We start from the raw sequence: 20873 nt of genomic DNA on the forward strand, positions 1-20873 counted from the left end.
CAAGGAGGGACGGGATCCCGTCCTTTATGTCAGGAAGCTCAAAGGATTTGGACATGGGCGACTGCTCGTCACCTATTCCTGAAAGCAGTCTACATCCAAGGGGAACAGAATTGCTTAGCAGACAATCTCAGCAGAATTCTTCAACCTCACGAATGGACTCTCGACCCCTCGACTCTCCAGTTCATTTTCTCTCAATGGGGCACTCCTCAGGTGGATCTTTTTGCAGCTCCCCACAACCATCAACTGCCCCTGTTTTGCTCCAGACTTTACTCTCCTCACCGTCTGGAACCCGATGCATTTCTTCTGGATTGGACCAATCTCTTCCTTTATGCATTCCCTCCTCTTCCGCTCATGCTGCGCACCTTATTCAAGCTCAAGAGGGAACAAGCCACCATGATCCTCATCGCTCCACGGTGGCCCAGACAGCATTGGTTTTCCCTTCTACTTCAACTCAGTTCCAGGGAACCCATACCTCTTCCTCTGTTTCCTTCACTACTTACACAGAATCAGCAAATGCTTCTTCATCCCAACTTACAGTCTCTGCACCTGACAGCTTGGTATCTCTCGGGCTGACTTCACCTCATGCTCTCCTTTCTCAGCCTGTCCGTTCTATTATTGATGCCTCCAGGAAACCGTCTACTCTTCAATGTTACCAGCAGAAGTGGTCTCGGTTTTCTTCCTGGTGCCTGTTACATCACCATAATCCCATATCTACAGCAGTGGGATTGGTGTTGGACTATCTTTTGTCCTTATCTGACTCTGGTCTTAAATCCTCTTCGATAAGGGTCCATCTTAGTGCCATTGCAGCTTTTCATGAGCCGATCCATGGAAAACCCCTCTCAGCTCATCCCTTAGTCTCAAGGTTCATGAAAGGCCTTTTCAATGTAAAACCACCTCTTAAGGCCCCTCCTGTTGTATGGGATCTTAATGTGGTTCTTTCTGCGTTAATGAAGCCTCCTTTCGAGCCTCTGGCCACAACGCATTTTAAATTTCTAACTTGGAAAGTGGTCTTTCTGATAGCTCTCACTTCTGTCAGGAGGGTCAGTGAGCTCCATGCACTGGTGGCTGATCCACCTTTCACTGTTTTTCACCATGATAAGGTTGTCCTTCGTACACATCCAAAATTCCTTCCTAAGCTTGTGTCTGAGTTTCACCTTAATCAATCCATCGTTCTTCCTGTTTTTTTCCCAAAGCCTCATTCTAATCCAGGTGAACAGGCTTTGCATACCTTGGATTGTAAACGTGCTCTGGCTTACTATCTTGATCGCACCAAACCTCACAGATCATCTCCTCAACTGTTTTTGTCCTTTGATCCTAACAAGTTGGGTCACCCTGTATCTAAACGCACTCTATCCAATTGGCTTGCTGCTTGTGTTTCTTTTTGTTATGCTCAGTCGGGCCTGACACTGGAGGGTTCTGTCACGGGCCACAAAATTAGAGCTATGGCAGCGTCTGTAGCTTTCCTCCGTTCCACTCCTATTGAGGAAATCTGCAAAGCTGCTACTTGGTCCTCAGTTCATACTTTCACATCTCACTATTGTCTGGATGCATTCTCCAGGCGGGATGGACACTTCGGCCAATCTGTTTTACAAAATTTATTCTCCTAATGGCCAACCTTCCCTCCATCCCTCTTTTTGTTAGCTTGGAGGTCACCCATCAGTCAAGAATATGCTGCCTGCTTGTCCTGGGATAAAGCACAGTTACTTACCGTAACAGGTGTTATCCAGGGACAGCAGGCAGATATTCTTGCGTCCCTCCCACCTCCCCGGGTTGGCTTCTTAGCTGGCTTATCCTAACTGGGGACCGCGCGCCTCTGTCGGGCGGGAAGGCACTCGCGCACGCGCGGTGCGGCCTAGCTAGAACTTTCTAAAGTTCTTAGAGTGCAATCACTCTAAAATTGTCCGTACCGGGGCTCCGTCGGTGCCGTCACCCATCAGTCAAGAATATCTGCCTGCTGTCCCTGGATAACACCTGTTACGGTAAGTAACTGTGCTTTTCTTCTGGGGTTGTACTGCATGCAGAGTATTGCATCTTAGGTTTGTTTGTATATATTAGTACTTTTAGTTTTTGTTCCCATATTTGTATGGGGTTATTTGTGTTCTGGTAGGAATGAATATTGAGAAGCATACAGTGTGCTTTGTGTAGTTTAATTCTGTGGTTAACCATTATGTTTTGTTAATATGATTATATTGTTTGTGTGTGTGTGTATATATATATATAGAGAGAGAGAGGTACCTCGGTTTACGAGTGCACCAGTTTGCGAGTGTTTTGCAAGACGAGCAAAACATTCGCAAACTTGGTGCTTCGTAAACCAAGCTTGCCTCGCTGTACGAGCGCCCCCCCTCCGCGATCCGGCATCCCCCCACTCGCATTGCCCCCCCCTCCATCGCGATCCTACTTCCCCCCCCCCGAGCAGTCAATCTCGGAGAGAGCGAGACCAGAAGGCTTTGAGCATGCGCAAATGCTCAAAGCCAGCCCAGCCCAGAAGAAGGAGGATATCCAACGCACCGCCCATCCCAGGCCGCGCCAGAAGAGGAAGGATCTTCGGGCACCGGTCACTGGTGCCAAGTCGGGTAAAGGATGTCATTGACTGCTCGTGGGGGGGGGGAAGTAGGATCGCGGTGGAGGGGGGGCAATGCGAGCGGGGGGATGCCGGATCGCAGGGGGGGGTTGGAACAGTGTCGGATTCCTCAAGGGGGGGGGAGAATGGAGCAGCGCCGGTAGCCTCGGGGGGGGGGGAGGAGGAGGTGGAATCAATCAAAGCAGTTTCCCTTACTTCCTATGGGGAAACATGCTTTGATATACGAGTGCTTCTAGAACGAATTATGCTCGTAAACCAAGTTTCCACTGTATATGAAAAATGAATGGAAAAAATGGTGTTACAATTAGTACTATTATGGGGGGCGGGGTCTGGCCCACAACTTAGCCCAGTATTCTTTAACTGCCGGTCCACAAAATAATTATTTTATTTCTGCCGGTCCATAGGTGTCAAAAGGTTGAAGAACACTGCTTTAGAGCATTAGTGCCTTAGTGTCTTATTAACTAACACCCAACTACACCTTCCATTGTAATACAGGGTATAACTCTAGTGGCAGTGTTAGGCTTCATAAAGGATGAAGTCTAGTTAACAGGTACAATTTAATTGGTAACAAGTATTTGGTAGAGTCCTTGAGCATAGGTGATAAATTAGGATTAGGGTACATTTCCATCCCTGGAGTGCAGTATTCTTGGCTTTACCCATGCACAAGTTCACATAACTAATGATAGTTTACTTGTCATTTTCCCTGTTATAGTAAAACATCCATTGCTATTGATACAATTATTAATCAGAAACGGTTCAATGATGGAACAGATGAAAAGAAGAAACTGTACTGCATCTATGTTGCCATTGGTCAAAAGAGATCCACTGTGGCTCAGCTGGTCAAGAGACTGACCGATGCAGGTACTGTAGTACAATTGGACAAGATGCAGCAGAACAATTTCTTGTGAAAACTGTTTTGACTTAGACTGGGTAGACTAATGCGCCTTGTAAAATCGGAGTAGTTATATAATCTATATATATATAAAATCGGAGGTATGTATGTGTGTATGTATGTGTGTGTGTGTGTATGTGCCGCGATCACGCAAAAATGGCTCGACGGATTTGAACGAACCTTGGTATGCAGATCCCTCACTACCTGAGGTGATATGTTCTGGGGGTCTCGCGGCCCACCTGCACACGTGGGCGGAGCTACAAACAGAAACTCAGATTTCACCCATTCATGTCAATGGAAAAAATGTAAAAAACTGCCATTCTCACAGTAATTCAAAAACGGCTTGACCGATTTGAACGAGACTTGGTATGCAGATCCCTCACTACCTGGGGTGATATGTTCTGGGGGTCTCGCGGCCCACCTGCACACGTGGGCGGAGCTACAAACAGAAAATCAGATTTCACCCATTCATGTCAATGGAAAAAATGTAAAAAGCTGCCATTCTCACAGTAATTCAAAAACGGCTTGACCGATTTGAATGAAACTTGGTATGCAGATCCCTCACTACCTGGGGTGATATGTTCTGGGGGTCTTGAGGCCCACCTGCACACGTGGGCGGAGCTACAAACAGAAACTCAGATTTCACCCATTCATGTCAATGGAAAAAATGTAAAAAGCTGCCATTCTCGCAGTAATTCAAAAACGGCTTGACCGATTTGAACGAAACTTGGTATGCAGATCCCTCACTACCTGGGGTGATATGTTCTGGTGGTGTCGCGGCCCACCTGCACACGTGGGCGGAGCTACAAACAGAAAATCAGATTTCACCCATTCATGTCAATGGAAAAAAATGTAAAAAGCTGCCATTCTCACAGTAATTCAAAAACGGCTTGACCGATTTGAATGAAACTTGGTATGCAGATCCCTCACTACCTGGGGTGATATGTTCTGGGGGTCTTGAGGCCCACCTGCACACGTGGGCGGAGCTACAAACAGAAACTCAGATTTCACCCATTCATGTCAATGGAAAAAATGTAAAAAGCTGCCATTCTCGCAGTAATTCAAAAACGGCTTGACCGATTTGAACGAAACTTGGTATGCAGATCCCTCACTACCTGGGGTGATATGTTCTGGTGGTGTCGCGGCCCACCTGCACACGTGGGCGGAGCTACAAACAGAAAATCAGATTTCACCCATTCATGTCAATGGAAAAAAATGTAAAAAGCTGCCATTCTCACAGTAATTCAAAAACGGCTTGACCGATTTGAATGAAACTTGGTATGCAGATCCCTCACTACCTGGGGTGATATGTTCTGGGGGTCTTGAGGCCCACCTGCACACGTGGGCGGAGCTACAAACAGAAACTCAGATTTCACCCATTCATGTCAATGGAAAAAATGTAAAAAGCTGCCATTCTCGCAGTAATTCAAAAACGGCTTGACCGATTTGAACGAAACTTGGTATGCAGATCCCTCACTACCTGGGGTGATATGTTCTGGTGGTGTCGCGGCCCACCTGCACACGTGGGCGGAGCTACAAACAGAAAATCAGATTTCACCCATTCATGTCAATGGAAAAAAATGTAAAAAACTGCCATTCTCACAGTAATTCAAAAACGGCTTGACCGATTTGAACGAAACTTGGTATGCAGATCCCTCACTACCTGGGGTGATATGTTCTGGGGGTCTCGCGGCCCACCTGCACACATGGGCGGAGCTACAAACAGAAACTCAGATTTCACCCATTCATGTTAATGGAAAAAATGTAAAAAGCTGCCATTCTCACAGTAATTCAAAAACGGCTTGACCGATTTGAACGAAACTTGGTATTCAGATCCCTCACTACCTGGGGTGATATGTCCTGGGGGTCTCGCGGCCCACCTGCACACGTGGGCGGAGCTACAAACAGAAACTCAGATTTCACCCATTCATGTCAATGGAAAAAATGTAAAAAACTGCCATTCTCACAGTAATTCAAAATCGGCTTGACCGATTTGAACGAAACTTGGTATGCAGATCCCTCACTACCTGGGGTGATATGTTCTGGTGGTGTCGCGGCCCACCTGCACACGTGGGCGGAGCTACAAACAGAAAATCAGATTTCACCCATTCATGTCAATGGAAAAAAATGTAAAAAGCTGCCATTCTCACAGTAATTCAAAAACGGCTTGACCGATTTGAATGAAACTTGGTATGCAGATCCCTCACTACCTGGGGTGATATGTTCTGGGGGTCTTGAGGCCCACCTGCACACGTGGGCGGAGCTACAAACAGAAACTCAGATTTCACCCATTCATGTCAATGGAAAAAATGTAAAAAGCTGCCATTCTCGCAGTAATTCAAAAACGGCTTGACCGATTTGAACGAAACTTGGTATGCAGATCCCTCACTACCTGGGGTGATATGTTCTGGTGGTGTCGCGGCCCACCTGCACACGTGGGCGGAGCTACAAACAGAAAATCAGATTTCACTCATTCATGTCAATGGAAAAAAATGTAAAAAACTGCCATTCTCACAGTAATTCAAAAACGGCTTGACCGATTTGAACGAAACTTGGTATGCAGATCCCTCACTACCTGGGGTGATATGTTCTGGGGGTCTCGCGGCCCACCTGCACACATGGGCGGAGCTACAAACAGAAACTCAGATTTCACCCATTCATGTTAATGGAAAAAATGTAAAAAGCTGCCATTCTCACAGTAATTCAAAAACGGCTTGACCGATTTGAACGAAACTTGGTATTCAGATCCCTCACTACCTGGGGTGATATGTCCTGGGGGTCTCGCGGCCCACCTGCACACGTGGGCGGAGCTACAAACAGAAACTCAGATTTCACCCATTCATGTCAATGGAAAAAATGTAAAAAACTGCCATTCTCACAGTAATTCAAAATCGGCTTGACCGATTTGAACGAAACTTGGTATGCAGATCCCTCACTACCTGGGGTGATATGTTCTGGGGGTCTCGCGGCCCACCTGCACACGTGGGCGGAGCTATAAACAGAAACTCAGATTTCACCCATTCATGTCAATGGAAAAAATGTAAAAAGCTGCCATTCTCACAGTAATTCAAAAACGGCTTGACCGATTTGAACGAAACTTGGTATGCAGATCCCTCACTACCTGGTGTGATATGTTCTGGGGGTCTCACGGCCCACCTGCACACCTGGGCGGAGCTACAAACAGAAAATCAGATTTCACCCATTCATGTCAATGGAAAAAATGTAAAAAGCTGCCATTCTCACAGTAATTCAAAAACGGCTTGACCGATTTGAACGAAACTTGGTATGAAGATCCCTCACTACCTGGGGTGATATGTTCTGGGGGTCTCGCGGCCCACCTGCACACGTGGGCGGAGCTACAAACAGAAACTCAGATTTCACCCATTCATATCAATGGAAAAAATGTAAAAAACAGCCATTCTCACAGTAATTCAAAAACGGCTTGACCGATTTGAACGAAACTTGGTATGCAGATCCCTCACTACCTGGGGTGATATGTTCTGGGGGTCTCTCGGCCCACCTGCACACGTGGGCGGAGCTATAAACAGAAACTCAGATTTCACCCATTCATGTCAATGGAAAAAATGTAAAAAGCTGCCATTCTCACAGTAATTCAAAAACGGCTTGACCGATTTTAACGAAACTTTGTATGCTGATCCCTCACTACCTGGGCTGATATGTTCTGGGGGTCTCGCGGCCCACCTGCACACGTGGGCGGAGCTACAAACAGAAAATCAGATATCACCCATTCATGTCAATGGAAAAAATGTAAAAAGCTGCCATTCTCACAGTAATTCAAAAACGGCTTGACCGATTTGAACGAAACTTGGTATGCAGATCCCTCACTACCTGGGGTGATATGTTCTGGGGGTCTCGCGGCCCACCTGCACACGTGGGCGGAGCTACAAACAGAAAATCAGATTTCACCCATTCATGTCAATGGAAAAAATGTAAAAAGCTGCCATTCTCACTGTAATTCAAAAACGGCTTGACCGATTTTAACGAAACTTTGTATGCTGATCCCTCACTACCTGGGCTGATATGTTCTGGGGGTCTCGCGGCCCACCTGCACACATGGGCGGAGCTACAAACAGAAAATCAGATATCACCCATTCATGTCAATGGAAAAAATGTAAAAAGCTGCCATTCTCACAGTAATTCAAAAACGGCTTGACCGATTTGAACGAAACTTGGTATGCAGATCCCTCACTACCTGGGGTGATATGTTCTGGGGGTCTCGCGGCCCACCTACACACGTGGGCGGAGCTACAAACAGAAAATCAGATTTCACCCATTCATGTCAATGGAAAAAATGTAAAAAGCTGCCATACTCACTGTAATTCAAAAACGGCTTGACCGATTTTAACGAAACTTTGTATGCTGATCCCTCACTACCTGGGCTGATATGTTCTGGGGGTCTCGCGGCCCACCTGCACACGTGGGCGGAGCTACAAACAGAAAATCAGATATCACCCATTCATGTCAATGGAAAAAATGTAAAAAGCTGCCATTCTCACAGTAATTCAAAAACGGCTTGACCGATTTGAACGAAACTTGGTATGCAGATCCCTCACTACCTGGGGTGATATGTTCTGGGGGGTCTCGCGGCCCACCTGCACACGTGGGCGGAGCTATGAACATAAAATCAGATTTCACCCATTCATGTCAATGGAAAAAATGTAAAAAGCTGCCATTCTCACAGTAATTCCAACTATAAAACACTTTATATGACTATAACCACTAGGGACATCTTTTCTATTCTACCACGGACACCATACATATAGAGTTTGTATGTTCTAACTGTGTTTGTAACTGTTTCCTTCATGCACCCCAGTTCATAATGTTATTACATTACATGAGTACTCACATATGATGCACTAGGCACACAGGTTCCATTCTGAACCGGGAAAAAACTGCATGGAGTTTCTTTTCAACCTGAGTTTCCACATATTGATTTGTTTAAATCAATACTGAAACTTTTGGATGCCACTTATTCCAACAGATCTTCCTTTTCAGTTTAAGAGATTGCTAATTCCAGTGAGACTTGCATTCATTCACCACTATAAAGTATCTTTATTTGAATCCATTTACAGTGTTATTGCTATAATTAAATACCCGTGCAACGCCGGGGCATCAGCTAGTACTTAATAATACAAATCTTTTGTAAACTCAGTAAATGAAGAGAGAGAAGCAGACAGCTTCCTTTAAATGCACATGCATGCACGTTTTTTATTATCGGCATCTAAGCCCAAGAAATACTGGTTCTTTATCAGATGCCATGAAATACACCATTGTGGTTTCGGCTACTGCTTCCGATGCTGCTCCCCTTCAATACCTGGCTCCCTACTCTGGCTGCTCCATGGGAGAGTACTTCAGAGACAATGGCAAGCATGCCCTGATCATCTATGATGACTTATCCAAACAGGTAAGAGGAAATGTTAAGAATCTGCGCTTCAGAAGACCAGGAGGATTGTTGCAGTCGTATGTTAATAGAATGAGCTAAATGTTCCTGGGTTTTGCAGGATCATTAAAAAAAGTAGCACACCAAGTACTGGGTGACCAACAGTTTATTTAATTAAAAAATAGGCAATGCCAAAGTAAATGTAAGGACAGATGAACCCAACACTGCATTAGCAGTCAATTGGATGTTTAGATCGCTGTATATATCACATAGACTATTGTATATATTACACAGACTTCCTATGGACCCCTGAGGGAAGGCATGTAGTGCCAAAACATGGATTGCGTCAGGTTTCGCTGGCCTTACATTTTATTTTGGAATTGTCTATTTTTGTTAAGTGAACTGTTGGTCATCCAGTACTTGGAGTTTCACTTTTTTTTTTTAAATTTTTTTTGTGGAACACCTAGGTCTCTCCACCTGCATTTTGCAGTGCATAGTTGAACAAATACATACACAGTTTGTGTAACACAGAATTATAGTTTTAAATATTATTTCCTACTCCCTGGGTTGCCACCACTCATTGAAGAAGATAAAAAGAGGAAGAAGATGGAATATGAGAAAATATCAATATAAAAAGGCTAGAAAAATGTTTTATTCACATTTAAAAATCACAGGATGAAGTTGAAAGGGGATAGATTCAGAAGTAACCTCAGAAAATGCTTTTTCATGGAAAGGGTGGTCAATGCTTGGAATGGCCTCCCGGTGGAGGTGGTTATAGACAAAAAATATGTATGTGAATTCAAGAAAATATGTTGGGTCTCTTAAGGCAGGAGTAGGTAATTCCGGTCCTCGAGAGCCGGAGCCAGGTCAGGATTTCAGGATATCCACAATGAATATGTATAAGATGGATTTGCATACACTGCCTCCTTGAGATGCAGATCTATCCCATGCATATTTATTGTGGATATTCTGAAAACCTGACCTGGCTCTGGCTCTTGAGGACCGGAATTGCCTACCCCTGTCTTAAGGGAAAGGAGAGGATAGTAGATGGCATGGTTAGGCCAAGTAGATAGGCCACATGGTCTCTATCTGCCTTCATTTTTCTCTGTTTCTGTATGCTGAGTTATATGTCATGTAGAAACCTACACAGAAAACTGATTTGACATTTGAATGTTGTTTTAATACTGCTTTCCATCAGAATGGTGCATAAGTGCTCTGTGTGACTAGGGACATTCTTGGTGCTAAATAATGAGAATGTTGTTCACCTGTATTTGCTTACAGGCTGTTGCCTACCGTCAAATGTCTCTTTTGCTGCGTCGTCCTCCTGGCCGTGAGGCTTACCCTGGAGATGTCTTTTATCTGCACTCCCGTCTCTTGGAGAGAGCTGCCAAGATGAACGATCATTTTGGAGGTGGCTCCCTGACTGCCCTACCTGTCATTGAGACCCAGGCTGGTGACGTGTCTGCATATATTCCCACCAATGTCATTTCCATCACTGATGGACAGGTGGGTATGGATGGATTGCCATTCTTGACACTTCATAAAGAGAAAATAATTTGGATTTTGTCCTCTTGACATTAAGTGGACACAAGTTACTATGCAGAATTTGTGAAGGACCCTTAAATGTGGTTTTGGGTTTTGAATGGTCTGTACTTGGCCTAACTTTTTTTCAACTAGTTCTATCATTAATCTTATTTTTCATGCAGTTCTGCATATGTTAAAATCTAGTAAGGACACAGATGAGCTTTTCTAAGTTCAGTAGTTCAATTTGTATTGCATATTGATCAAACTTGAGTGTTTCTCTTATTGGCGTAGTGCAGTGTCTCGCAAACTTTGCAAAGCCGTGGCACCCTCAAGCCATGGTGGCTGCAGCTTGAGGCCATTCAGAAGTGCACGGATGTTGTTGTGATAATTTCATGTGTATGCGTGACGTCGCCATCTGCGCATGCGCAAAGGCTCTCCAGACGGGGCCCTGAGCCGCCAATGAGTGTTGCTGGAAATGAAGAGGCGTGGAGAGGCACTGGCTGCCTGCCTACAGGATGTGCCTCTCGCCACCAGAGGTACATCCTGTAGGCAGTCGGATGGTGCCTCTCCTCCATGGCGTCTCGCAGCACACAGTTTGCAATACACTGACGTAGTATATTTATCCCAGGACAAGCAGGCATATATTCTCACATGTGGGTGACGTCATCTACGGAGCCCCAGCGCGGACAGCTTTTCAAGCAAACTTGCTAGAAGTTTCAAGTTTGCACACTGCACCACGCATGTGCATGCCTTCTCGCCCACTAGAGGGCGCATCCCACCTCGTGGTCCTCAGTTCAATTTTTTCCGCGGAGCCAGAAAGCCCTGTGGATTTGAGCTCCAGTTGTATTGCCTTTCTAGCTGCCGCGTTTCGTTGTTTTTTTGTAATTTGATCGATTCGCGGTGCTCCTTTCTTTTGTTTCTTTCGTTTAAAAAAAAAAAAAAATATTTTACTTTTCGTTAGGCTCCGGGGGCTCCCGGCAGCCGTGGCCGCGGGACGTCGGTCGTTCCCGGCCTTCTTTTTCGTTGATGTCCCGTCCTGTTACGGGATTCAAAAAGTGCAGCCGGTGTGAGAGGTTGCTTTCCATCACTGACCCTCACCGGTGGTGCATTGTTTGTCTTGGGCCCGATCATCCGACAGCTTCGTGTGATCGCTGCGCTACCTTTCAAAACAGAGCCCTCCGTCGCCGTAAGGCCAGAATGGCGGAATTGTTTGCAGTGGACGCGCCGCCTAAGGCCTCGACGTCGGCCTCGGCCCCGGCCTTGACCTCAGCCTCGGCGTCCTCGGGGGCCTCGGCTTCGCCTCGGCCCTCGGCTTCGAAGGCGTCCTCGGGAAAGCCGGCTTCGGGTAAGTCCTCTGTTCCATCCCCTTCAGCAAAGAAGCCATCCTCTACTCCGGCTAAGGCGGGTGGGTCGATCCCGGCCCCGCCTCGGACTTCGACTTCGCACACCCCGAGGGAATACTCGAGACCGAGGTCGCCCTCCAGGGAGTGTGCTCCGGACCCGGAACTCCCAACCTTCGTGGGGATCCCGGCCTTTCAGGACCTCCTTCGAGCCCTGATTTAATCGGAGCTGTCGGGGGCCTTGGAAGTGTTGCAGCGAGCTGCGGTTCCGGCGGCCTCGACCTCGCAGGCCTCGGCCGGGGCGCCCTCGCCCTCGGAGGCCCCGGCCTCGGCTCCCTCGACCTCGGGAGCCCCGGCCTCGGTGGCCTCGGCCTCGGGTATTGTGGCCCCCTTAACCCCGGCCCTGCCCTCGACCTCGACCTCGGGGGGGGCCGCCTGAGCGGAGTGTGCGGCCCAAGGTAAAGTTGCGCAGAGTGCGCCGTATTTCCTCCTCTTCCTCGGGGTCTTCCCGGGACGCCTCGCCCTCGACGCGACCTCGGACGGGGCGCCGATCGAGGAAGCCGAAGCGCCCGCGCGGCTCGCCTCGGAGGCACGGTCGTTCCTCGCCGCTCGGGGGCGAGGCGCTTCAGGTGTCGGAGTTGCGCCTCGACAATCCGAGGCTCCTCCGATCACCTCATGGGAAGTCTTCCCGTGCCGCCTCGCCGAGGAAGTGGGAGAATGTCCCCCGGACCCCGGGGTCCTCACCCAAGGGTTCTGCGAGGCGGAAAACTTCTCCTTCCCCCTCGAGAGCCTTGGAGAGAGGATCCTGGGACTCGGGGTCGGTCAGGGATCCTCATTATTCCCATGAGGCCTCTCCCCTCTCCTCGGTGGGGAGGTCGAGAACCCCGTCTCCCCCGGCCAGACCGTCCTCATTTACAACTTTTGTTCAGGACATGGCCCGAGCCCTGGGGTTAGACCTTATGGTCGGTTCGCAATATTCCAAAGAATTTTTGGAGGAGCAGGACCTTCCCACTCCTCCTAGAGAGGTGCCTAGGCTCCCCCTCAACAGAGTCCTTCTGCAGACCTGGTTGAAGAATTTGTCGAACCCTCTTACAGTCACGTCGGTGCCTTCTAAAATGGAAGCCAAGTATAGGACGGTGCCCCCTAAAGGGTTCGAAAAGGCGCAGCTCTCCCACCAGTCTCTTCTGGTGGAGTCTGCCCTAAAGAAATCACAGCCCTCACGGGTTTCCGCGGCGGTTCCACCCGGCAGGGAGGGGCGGACCCTGGATAAGTTTGGCCGTCGCCTCTATTCAAATTCCCTGATGGCCACCAGGGTTCTAAATTATGCCTTCACCTTTTCCTCCTATTTGCGTGGCATGGTGAAGGACCTTCCTCAATACCGAGACTCCTTACCGGACCCCCTAAGAGCAGGATTTGATAAATTTATGTCCAACCTGTCTCAATTGCGGTTGTACCTATTTCATGCGGTGTACGACGCATTTGAGCTGGTTTCGAGGGTGTCGGCCTTCGCAGTGGCCATGCGCCGCCTGGCCTGGCTTCGCACCCTCGATATGGACCCAAACCTGCAGGAACGTCTTGCAGACTTGCCTTGTGTGGGGTCCGAGTTATTTGACGAGTCCTTAGATGCGGCGACCAAGCGCTTGTCGGAGCAGGAGCGCTCGTTAGCATCCCTGGTCCGCCCCAAACCTAGACCCCCGCCGCAGAAACCTTTCCGTCCTCCACCGCGTCGATATCCTCAGAAATCGACTCCGGCTTTTTCGAGGCCACCTCCGAGGCGTCCATCTCAGCGAGGCAGAGGGGGACAAACCCAAGCCCCGGCGCAGGGTCCTTCTAAACCCGCGCCTTCCTTTTGACGGGCTGAGCGGACGGGGCGGGTTCCCCTCCGCGAAATCGCAGGAACCCCTTCCCATCGGGGGGCGTCTTCGGTTCTTCCGGATGGCATGGACCGAGATAACCTCAGACGCTTGGGTGCTCCGGACCGTCTCCGAGGGCTACTCGCTCAACTTTGTGTCCTCGCCACCGGACAATCCCCCGAATCTAGCCTCTTGCAACCGATCGCAGCTGCCGACCCTTCTGGCCGAGGCCAGGGCCCTTTTGGTGCTTCGGGCGGTCGAACCGGTCCCCAAGGACCAGCGGGGTACGGGGTTTTACTCCCGTTACTTTTTGGTCCCAAAAAAGACCGGGGACCTGCGCCCCATACTGGACCTCAGGAAGCTCAACAAATTCCTGGTCCGGAAGAAGTTTCGAATGCTATCTCTCCCGGTTTTATATCCTCTCTTGGAGGAAGGGGACTGTATGTGCTCCCTCGACTTGAAGGAAGCATACACCCATGTTCCGGTGCATCCCGCCTTCCGAAGATTTTTACGATTCCAGGTGGGGGACCTGCACCTCCAGTACAGGGTCCTACCCTTCGGCCTGGCCGCGTCCCCACGAGTCTTCACGAAGTGCATGGTGGTGGTTGCGGCGGCCCTGAGGTCTCGTGGGCTTCATGTGTTCCCTTACCTGGACGATTGGCTCATCAAAGCCCCGACCAGGGAGGGGGTTATCTCAGCGACCCGACAGTCTATTGCCTTCCTGCAGAGCCTCGGGTTCGAGATAAACTTTCCAAAATCACAGTTGTGCCCGGCTCAGTCTCTTCAATTTATAGGCGCGGTGCTGGACACGGTGCGCCTGCGCTCCTATCTCCCGCCCCAGCGGTTGGAAGCCTTGGTGCGGATGGGCCGCCAGGTCTCTCAACTGTCGGTGGTGTCGGCCCAGCGCATGATGATGCTGCTCGGTCATATGGCATCGACGGTCCACGTCACTCCGTTTGCAAGGCTGCACTTGAGGATTCCTCAGTGGACCCTCGCTTCCCAGTGGCGTCAAGAGTACGATCCAGCGTCTCGCCTCGTTGCGGTGACTCCGCGTTTGCGGAAATCGCTGTGTTGGTGGACAGACTCTTCAAATCTGTCCAAGGGTTTGCTGTTTCTCACCCCTCCTTTTCGCAAGGTTCTGACCACAGACTCCTCGGAGTACACGTGGGGAGCCCACCTCGACGGTCTTCGCACGCAGGGCCTGTGGTCTGCCGAGGACCGTCGGTGTCACATCAACGTGCTAGAACTTCGGGCCATCTTTCTAGCACTTCGAGCATTCGTTCACATATTGCAGAATCAGGTTGTCCTCGTCCGCACGGACAATCAAGTGGCGATGTACTATGTGAACAAGCAGGGTGGCACGGGTTCTTGGCCCCTCTGCTCGGAGGCTCTTCGCCTTTGGGAGTGGGCGGTCTCCCGGAACATCTTCCTTCGGGCGGTCTACATCCAGGGAGAACTGAACTGTCTGGCGGACAAACTCAGTCGACTTCTGCAACCGCACGAGTGGACTCTACACTCCGGAGTTCTGCGCGAGGTTTTCGCTCGCTGGGGAACGCCGCAGGTGGATCTGTTTGCCTCTCCGGAGACCCGCAAACTGCCCCTGTATTGTTCTCGGATGTACTCCCGGGACCGTCTGGAGGCCGATGCCTTTCTTCTCGATTGGGAAGGGAGGTTCCTGTATGCGTTCCCTCCCTTTCCCCTGATCATGCGAACGTTAGTACATCTCAAATCGTCCGCTGCCACGATGATTCTCATTGCTCCTCGGTGGCCGCGTCAGCACTGGTTCTCCCTGCTGCTTCAGCTCAGTGCCAGGGAGCCTCTTCTTCTGCCTGTGTTTCCTTCTCTGCTGTCTCAGAGTCAAGGATCCATGTTACATCCCAATCTTCAGTCATTACACCTGACAGCTTGGTTTCTTGCTCCCTAGTTTCGCCTGGTCTGTCTCAATCGGTGAGGGAGGTGTTGGAAGCCTCACGCAAGCTCTCGACGAGGCTTTGTTATTCGCAGAAATGGACCAGGTTTTCCACCTGGTGTTCGTCTTTTCACCTGGATCCGGTGTCGGTTCCGGTGTCCTCGGTCTTGGACTATTTATTTCATCTGTCGCACTCTGGCCTGAAAACCACTTCGGTGCGGGTTCATCTTAGTGCTATTTCTGCTTTCCATCAACATCTGGATGGGCGTCCCCTGTCGCTCCATCCTTTGGTGACACGCTTCATGAAAGGGTTACTCAGGGTTTGTCCCCCTCTTAAGCCTCCTTCAGTCGTGTGGGATTTGAATGTGGTTTTAGCTCAACTGATGAAACCCCCTTTTGAGCCACTCAACAAGTCTCTCTTGAAATTTCTGACTTGGAAGGTGATGTTTTTGATTGCCCTCACCTCCGCTAGGCGGATTGGGGAGTTGCAAGCCTTGGTTGCGGACCCTCCTTTCACTGTCTTTCATCATGACAAGGTGGTTCTCCGCACCCATCCTAAGTTTTTACCTAAAGTTGTTTCTGATTTCCACCTCAATCAGTCCATTGTCCTTCCTGTGTTCTTTCCGAAGCCCCACTCCCATCCTGGCGAGACGGCGCTTCACACGCTTGATTGTAAGAGGGCGTTGGCATATTATCTTCAACGCACCAGGTCTCATCGGAAGGTTCCTCAATTGTTTTTGTCCTTCGATCCTAATCGATTAGGACATCCTGTTTCCAAGCGCACTCTGTCTAACTGGTTAGCTGCTTGCATTTCTTTTTGCTATTCTCAGGCTGGGCTTCCGCCCCCGGGTCGAGTCACGGGGCATAAGGTCCGAGCGATGGCAGCTTCGGTGGCTTTCCTCCGTTCCACTCCTATGGAGGAAATATGTAAAGCTGCCACTTGGTCTTCGGTTCATACGTTCACCTCTCATTACTGTCTGGACACCTTATCCAGGAGTGACGGCCGGTTTGGCCAGTCGGTGTTGCGTAATCTGTTTTCCTGAATTGCCATCCTCCCACCTGCCCTTTTTTGGTTGGCTTGGAGGTCACCCACATGTGAGAATATCATGCCTGCTTGTCCTGGGATAAAGCACAGTTACTTACCGTAACAGGTGTTATCCAGGGACAGCAGGCATATATTCTCACAACCCGCCCGCCTCCCCGGGGATGGCTTCTCTGCTAGTTATGGAACTGAGGACCACGAGGTGGGATGCGCCCTCTAGTGGGCGAGAAGGCATGCACATGCGTGGTGCAGTGTGCAAACTTGAAACTTCTAGCAAGTTTGCTTGAAAAGCTGTCCGCGCTGGGGCTCCGTAGATGACGTCACCCACATGTGAGAATATATGCCTGCTGTCCCTGGATAACACCTGTTACGGTAAGTAACTGTGCTATTTTGTCTAATGTAGTACAGAGCTGTATGGATTAATTGATACAGAATTTGACAACTTGTTTGCTTTTGTATATTTAGGATCAATTAAAATTAGTTTATCAGGTACTTTAGCTAGATTGTGAGCATTCAGGACATATAGGGTAATTTTTCTCAAGTACCTAATTTCATTTTAGTTTGATACATTGTAAACCACTTGCGTCAGTAAAATGCAGGAGCAGTATATCAAATCTTAAATAAACATCAACTCATCTTCATTGATCTCTTTTTAGATTTTCTTGGAAACTGAATTGTTCTACAAAGGAATCCGTCCTGCCATCAATGTTGGTCTATCTGTGTCCCGTGTAGGTTCTGCTGCGCAGACTAGGGCCATGAAACAGGTAAACATGAAACCTTTTTCCTGTTGGTCAGTATCTTTGGAAAGGGAAAAGAAGGTACCAAACCTCAAAACGAACAAAATCCAAACAAAAAGAGGCACTGGAGCTATCGAAACCAGCTGAGTGGTCGGAGATCCTTTATTAGCAGTTTATATCAAGATTAAAAACAAGCAAAATGCCCAAAGGCAAACTCCCAACTAGGATCCAAGTTTCGGCGAAAGAATCACCTTCCTCAGGAGACAATTGTAATGTGTCGGCATCTCTTCAACTGAAAGAAGCGTCAGTGCCTCTTTTTGTTTGGATCAGTATTTTTGGGCATATAATGGACTACAACTTTATTACAGATACATTCAGTAGTATTAAGAGTTGAAATATAAGCAGAATATTTTCAGTCCTGGTTTGGCGTTTTGTGACTTATTTTAAAAGCTGCATTTACACCTTCTCTGGTTCTGTGCAGAGATTCTTGAACTTGGTCCAGACATCCATTAAGGAGAGTGTTCAGTACTCTTATTTTCCAAAACAAAAACAGTTAACAGGGTTTATTTCCTAAGCAAAAGAACTGGTGTGAAACTTAGATAGAGAATTAAAATAATTTAATATACATATCTTATAATTTCAATTCTCTATTTAAGTTTCACACCATTTGCTTAAATGATTTCTTTATGGGGCATTGCATCAAGAGAAATTTATACTTGCTAGACTACATCATAGCAGGGCTTTAAAAAAAAAAAAATCCCATGTGCTTGTTGCCATGATGAGAAATTCTACTCCTATATTGTGTGTTTCTTCCTTTGCTTTTTCTGACACAGCTGCTAGTGAAACAGAAACTTCTGTCTAGAGAATGACATTGGGAAAAATTTGTCTCCGTCCCCGTGAGCTCATCACCGTCCTGTCCCCGTGAGTTCGGTCCCTGTCACCAGCTCGACCCCCGTCCCCGCAAACCTAGAGAGAAGATTGTTCTTTTACGTAGAAGGAGTTAACCAAAATGGATGGGTTTGGGGAAGGGAGGTTGGGAGGTAAGGAGAAAATGCAGGGGAGATTGATAGGGAAGAGTCAAAAGGGGATAGCAATTCAAATATTCTTAATCTAGCCTCTTTTCCAGTGTCCCCACTCTCTCTTCCCCATCCTTCTTCAGGCTCCTTCAGCGTCTTCTCCTCTCCATCCCCCCACCCAGCACCCTTCGTGTGGTCCAGCAGCTCCCTCCCACCATCCGGCCATGCATCTCCCTCCCTTCATCTTCTCTTCGTGGCGATTTCTATAAGACTGTGCGTTGTATTGCAGCTGGAGCCTTGAAGTCGCGTTGCCTTGGCTGCTAGAAAAGTCTCCTTCAATGCAACTGGAAACAGAAAGTTGTGTCAGAGGAGACTTTTCCAGCAGTCACACATGACGCAACTTCAAGGCTCCGGCTGCAATACAACGCATAGCCTTTTAGAAATCGCCATGAAGAGAAGGTAAGGAGAAGGGAGAGAGGGAGATGCACAGCCAGCCGGCGGGAGAGAGGGGGCTGCTGTACTGCACACTCATTCACGGCGCATGCTCACACCTTTAACTGCGGAGACAAGACCATTCACCGCTCCACAGGGTGGTGAATGGCCTTGTCCCCATACTTGTAGTGACATTTTTTTTTTTGTCACCGTTTTGGCAGCTAGCCACGGGTAACAACCATCATGTCATTCTCTACTTCTGTCCTCTGCACTGCTTGGTTTTCAGAGAATTTGAGTTATGTAATACAGGAATTCCATGCTGGTCACCAGTGACATAGCGAGGGTGAGAGGCCCCCTCTTCTCATGCTCCTGTAACATTCCTGGTGCAAGCAGCATACTCAAACTGCTGTTGCACCAGCATCTGCTCTTCCTCTGACGTCACTTCCTAGGCGTGGGTCCAGGAAGTGACATCAGACGAGCTGGTGTGATAAATTGGGGATTGCTGCTCATGCCAGGAATGTTAGAGGTACAGGGGAAGGAAGCGACATACATGTGCAGCAGTGGGGGGTAGGGCAGAGAAGCTGTGGGGTGGAGAGGACGGGTGCCTGCAGTCTCACTAGGACGGCGCCTGGCTTGGATCCCCCCCTCTCTTAGTACGCCATTTCACGTCACAAACTCACAGACCCCAGTCTCATAAGACCTTCATGAGAGTTCTGTACCATATGACTTGTATTTGCTGGGAGCTATTTGGTGAAGGAGAGAAGAAGCTCAGACAGCAGCTTTGAGATGAAGGTCTAAGTCAGTACAGCTGACTTAATGGGCAATCTGGGGAATAGCTAACTGGGAGCAGTGACTGAAGAATCACTATTTGGCTTCTGGGTGGTGAACATAAGAACATAAGACTTGCCTCTGTCGGGTCAGACCGGAGGTCCATCGTGCCCGGCAGTCCGCTCACGCGGCGGCCCCTCAGGTCCAGGACCTGATAGTGCTCCTACCCTAAAACTCACTTATGCTTTTCGCTTTTGTCCTGTAGTGTAACCTTCTATCTATACCCTGTAATCCCCTTCTCTTTCAGGAAGTCATCCAGTCCCTTTTTGAAACCCAGTATTGTACTCTGTCCTATTACCTCCTTTGGAAGCGTGTTCCAGGTGTCCACCACCCTCTGAGTGAAGAAAAACTTCCTTGCATTCGTTTTGAATCTGTCCCCTCTCAGTTTTTCTGAGTGACCTCTTGTTTTTGTTGTCCCCGCTAGTCTGAAGAATCTGTCCCTATCCACCCTCTCTATGCCTTTCATGATTTTATATGTCTGTATCATGTCTCCTCTCAGTCTCCGCTTTTCCAGGGTAAAGAGCCCCAGTTTGTCCAACCTTTCTGCATATGAAAGGTTCTCCATTCCCTTTATCATCCTAGTTGCTCTCCTCTGGACCCTCTCAAGTATCGCCATGTCTTTCCTAAGGTACGGCGACCAGTATTGGACACAGTATTCCAGATGTGGTCGCACCATTGCTCGATACAATGGCAGGATGACCTCCTTCGTTCTGGTAGTGATACCTTTTTTGATAATGCCCAGCATTCTGTTCGCTTTCTTTGAGGCCGCTGCACATTGGCCCGCTGGCTTCATTGTTGTATCCACCAATACCCCCAGGTCTTTTTCTAGGGTGCCTTTCCCCATCTCCCTTCCTCCCATCGTATAGCTGTACATGGGGTTCCCTTTCCCGATGTGCAAGACCTTACATTTCTCCACATTGAAGCTCATCTGCCATCTTTTTGCCCACTCGCACAGTTTGTTCAGGTCGCTCTGTAGTTCTTTGCATTCCTCAACAGTTTTGACCCTGTTGGAGAGTTTTGTATCGTCCGCGAACTTGATAACTTCACATTTCGTGCCCGTTTCCAGATCGTTAATGAATATATTGAACAGCAGCGGTCCCAACACTGACCCCTGGGGGACACCACTCGTGACCTCTTTCCAGTCAGAGTAGTGTCCTTTTACTACTACCCTCTGCTTCCTATCCATCAGCCAATTTTGGATCCATCTGTGGACGTCCCCTTCCACCCCGTGGTTCCACAGTTTCTTCAGCAGGCGCTCGTGGGGTACCTTGTCAAAGGCTTTTTGGAAATCCAGATAAACTATGTCAATGGGGCTACC

General features: G+C 48.6%; 1 protein-coding gene across 2 annotated transcripts in view; it reads left to right on the forward strand.

The window, feature by feature from the left end:
- The window catches only part of ATP5F1A (ATP synthase F1 subunit alpha), an 85867-nt gene that overhangs the window by 45638 nt on the left and 19356 nt on the right, over positions 1-20873 (forward strand). For both annotated transcript variants that reach the window (XM_033935157.1, XM_033935147.1), the window contains exons 6-9: positions 3294-3442; positions 8747-8898; positions 10156-10380; positions 17199-17306. In XM_033935157.1, the coding sequence (XP_033791048.1) occupies positions 3294-3442; positions 8747-8898; positions 10156-10380; positions 17199-17306 (634 nt within the window). The remainder of the gene's footprint in view (positions 1-3293; positions 3443-8746; positions 8899-10155; positions 10381-17198; positions 17307-20873) is intronic.

Source organism: Geotrypetes seraphini, chromosome 1, assembly GCF_902459505.1.
Source record: "Geotrypetes seraphini chromosome 1, aGeoSer1.1, whole genome shotgun sequence".
Classification (NCBI taxonomy): domain Eukaryota; kingdom Metazoa; phylum Chordata; class Amphibia; order Gymnophiona; family Dermophiidae; genus Geotrypetes; species Geotrypetes seraphini.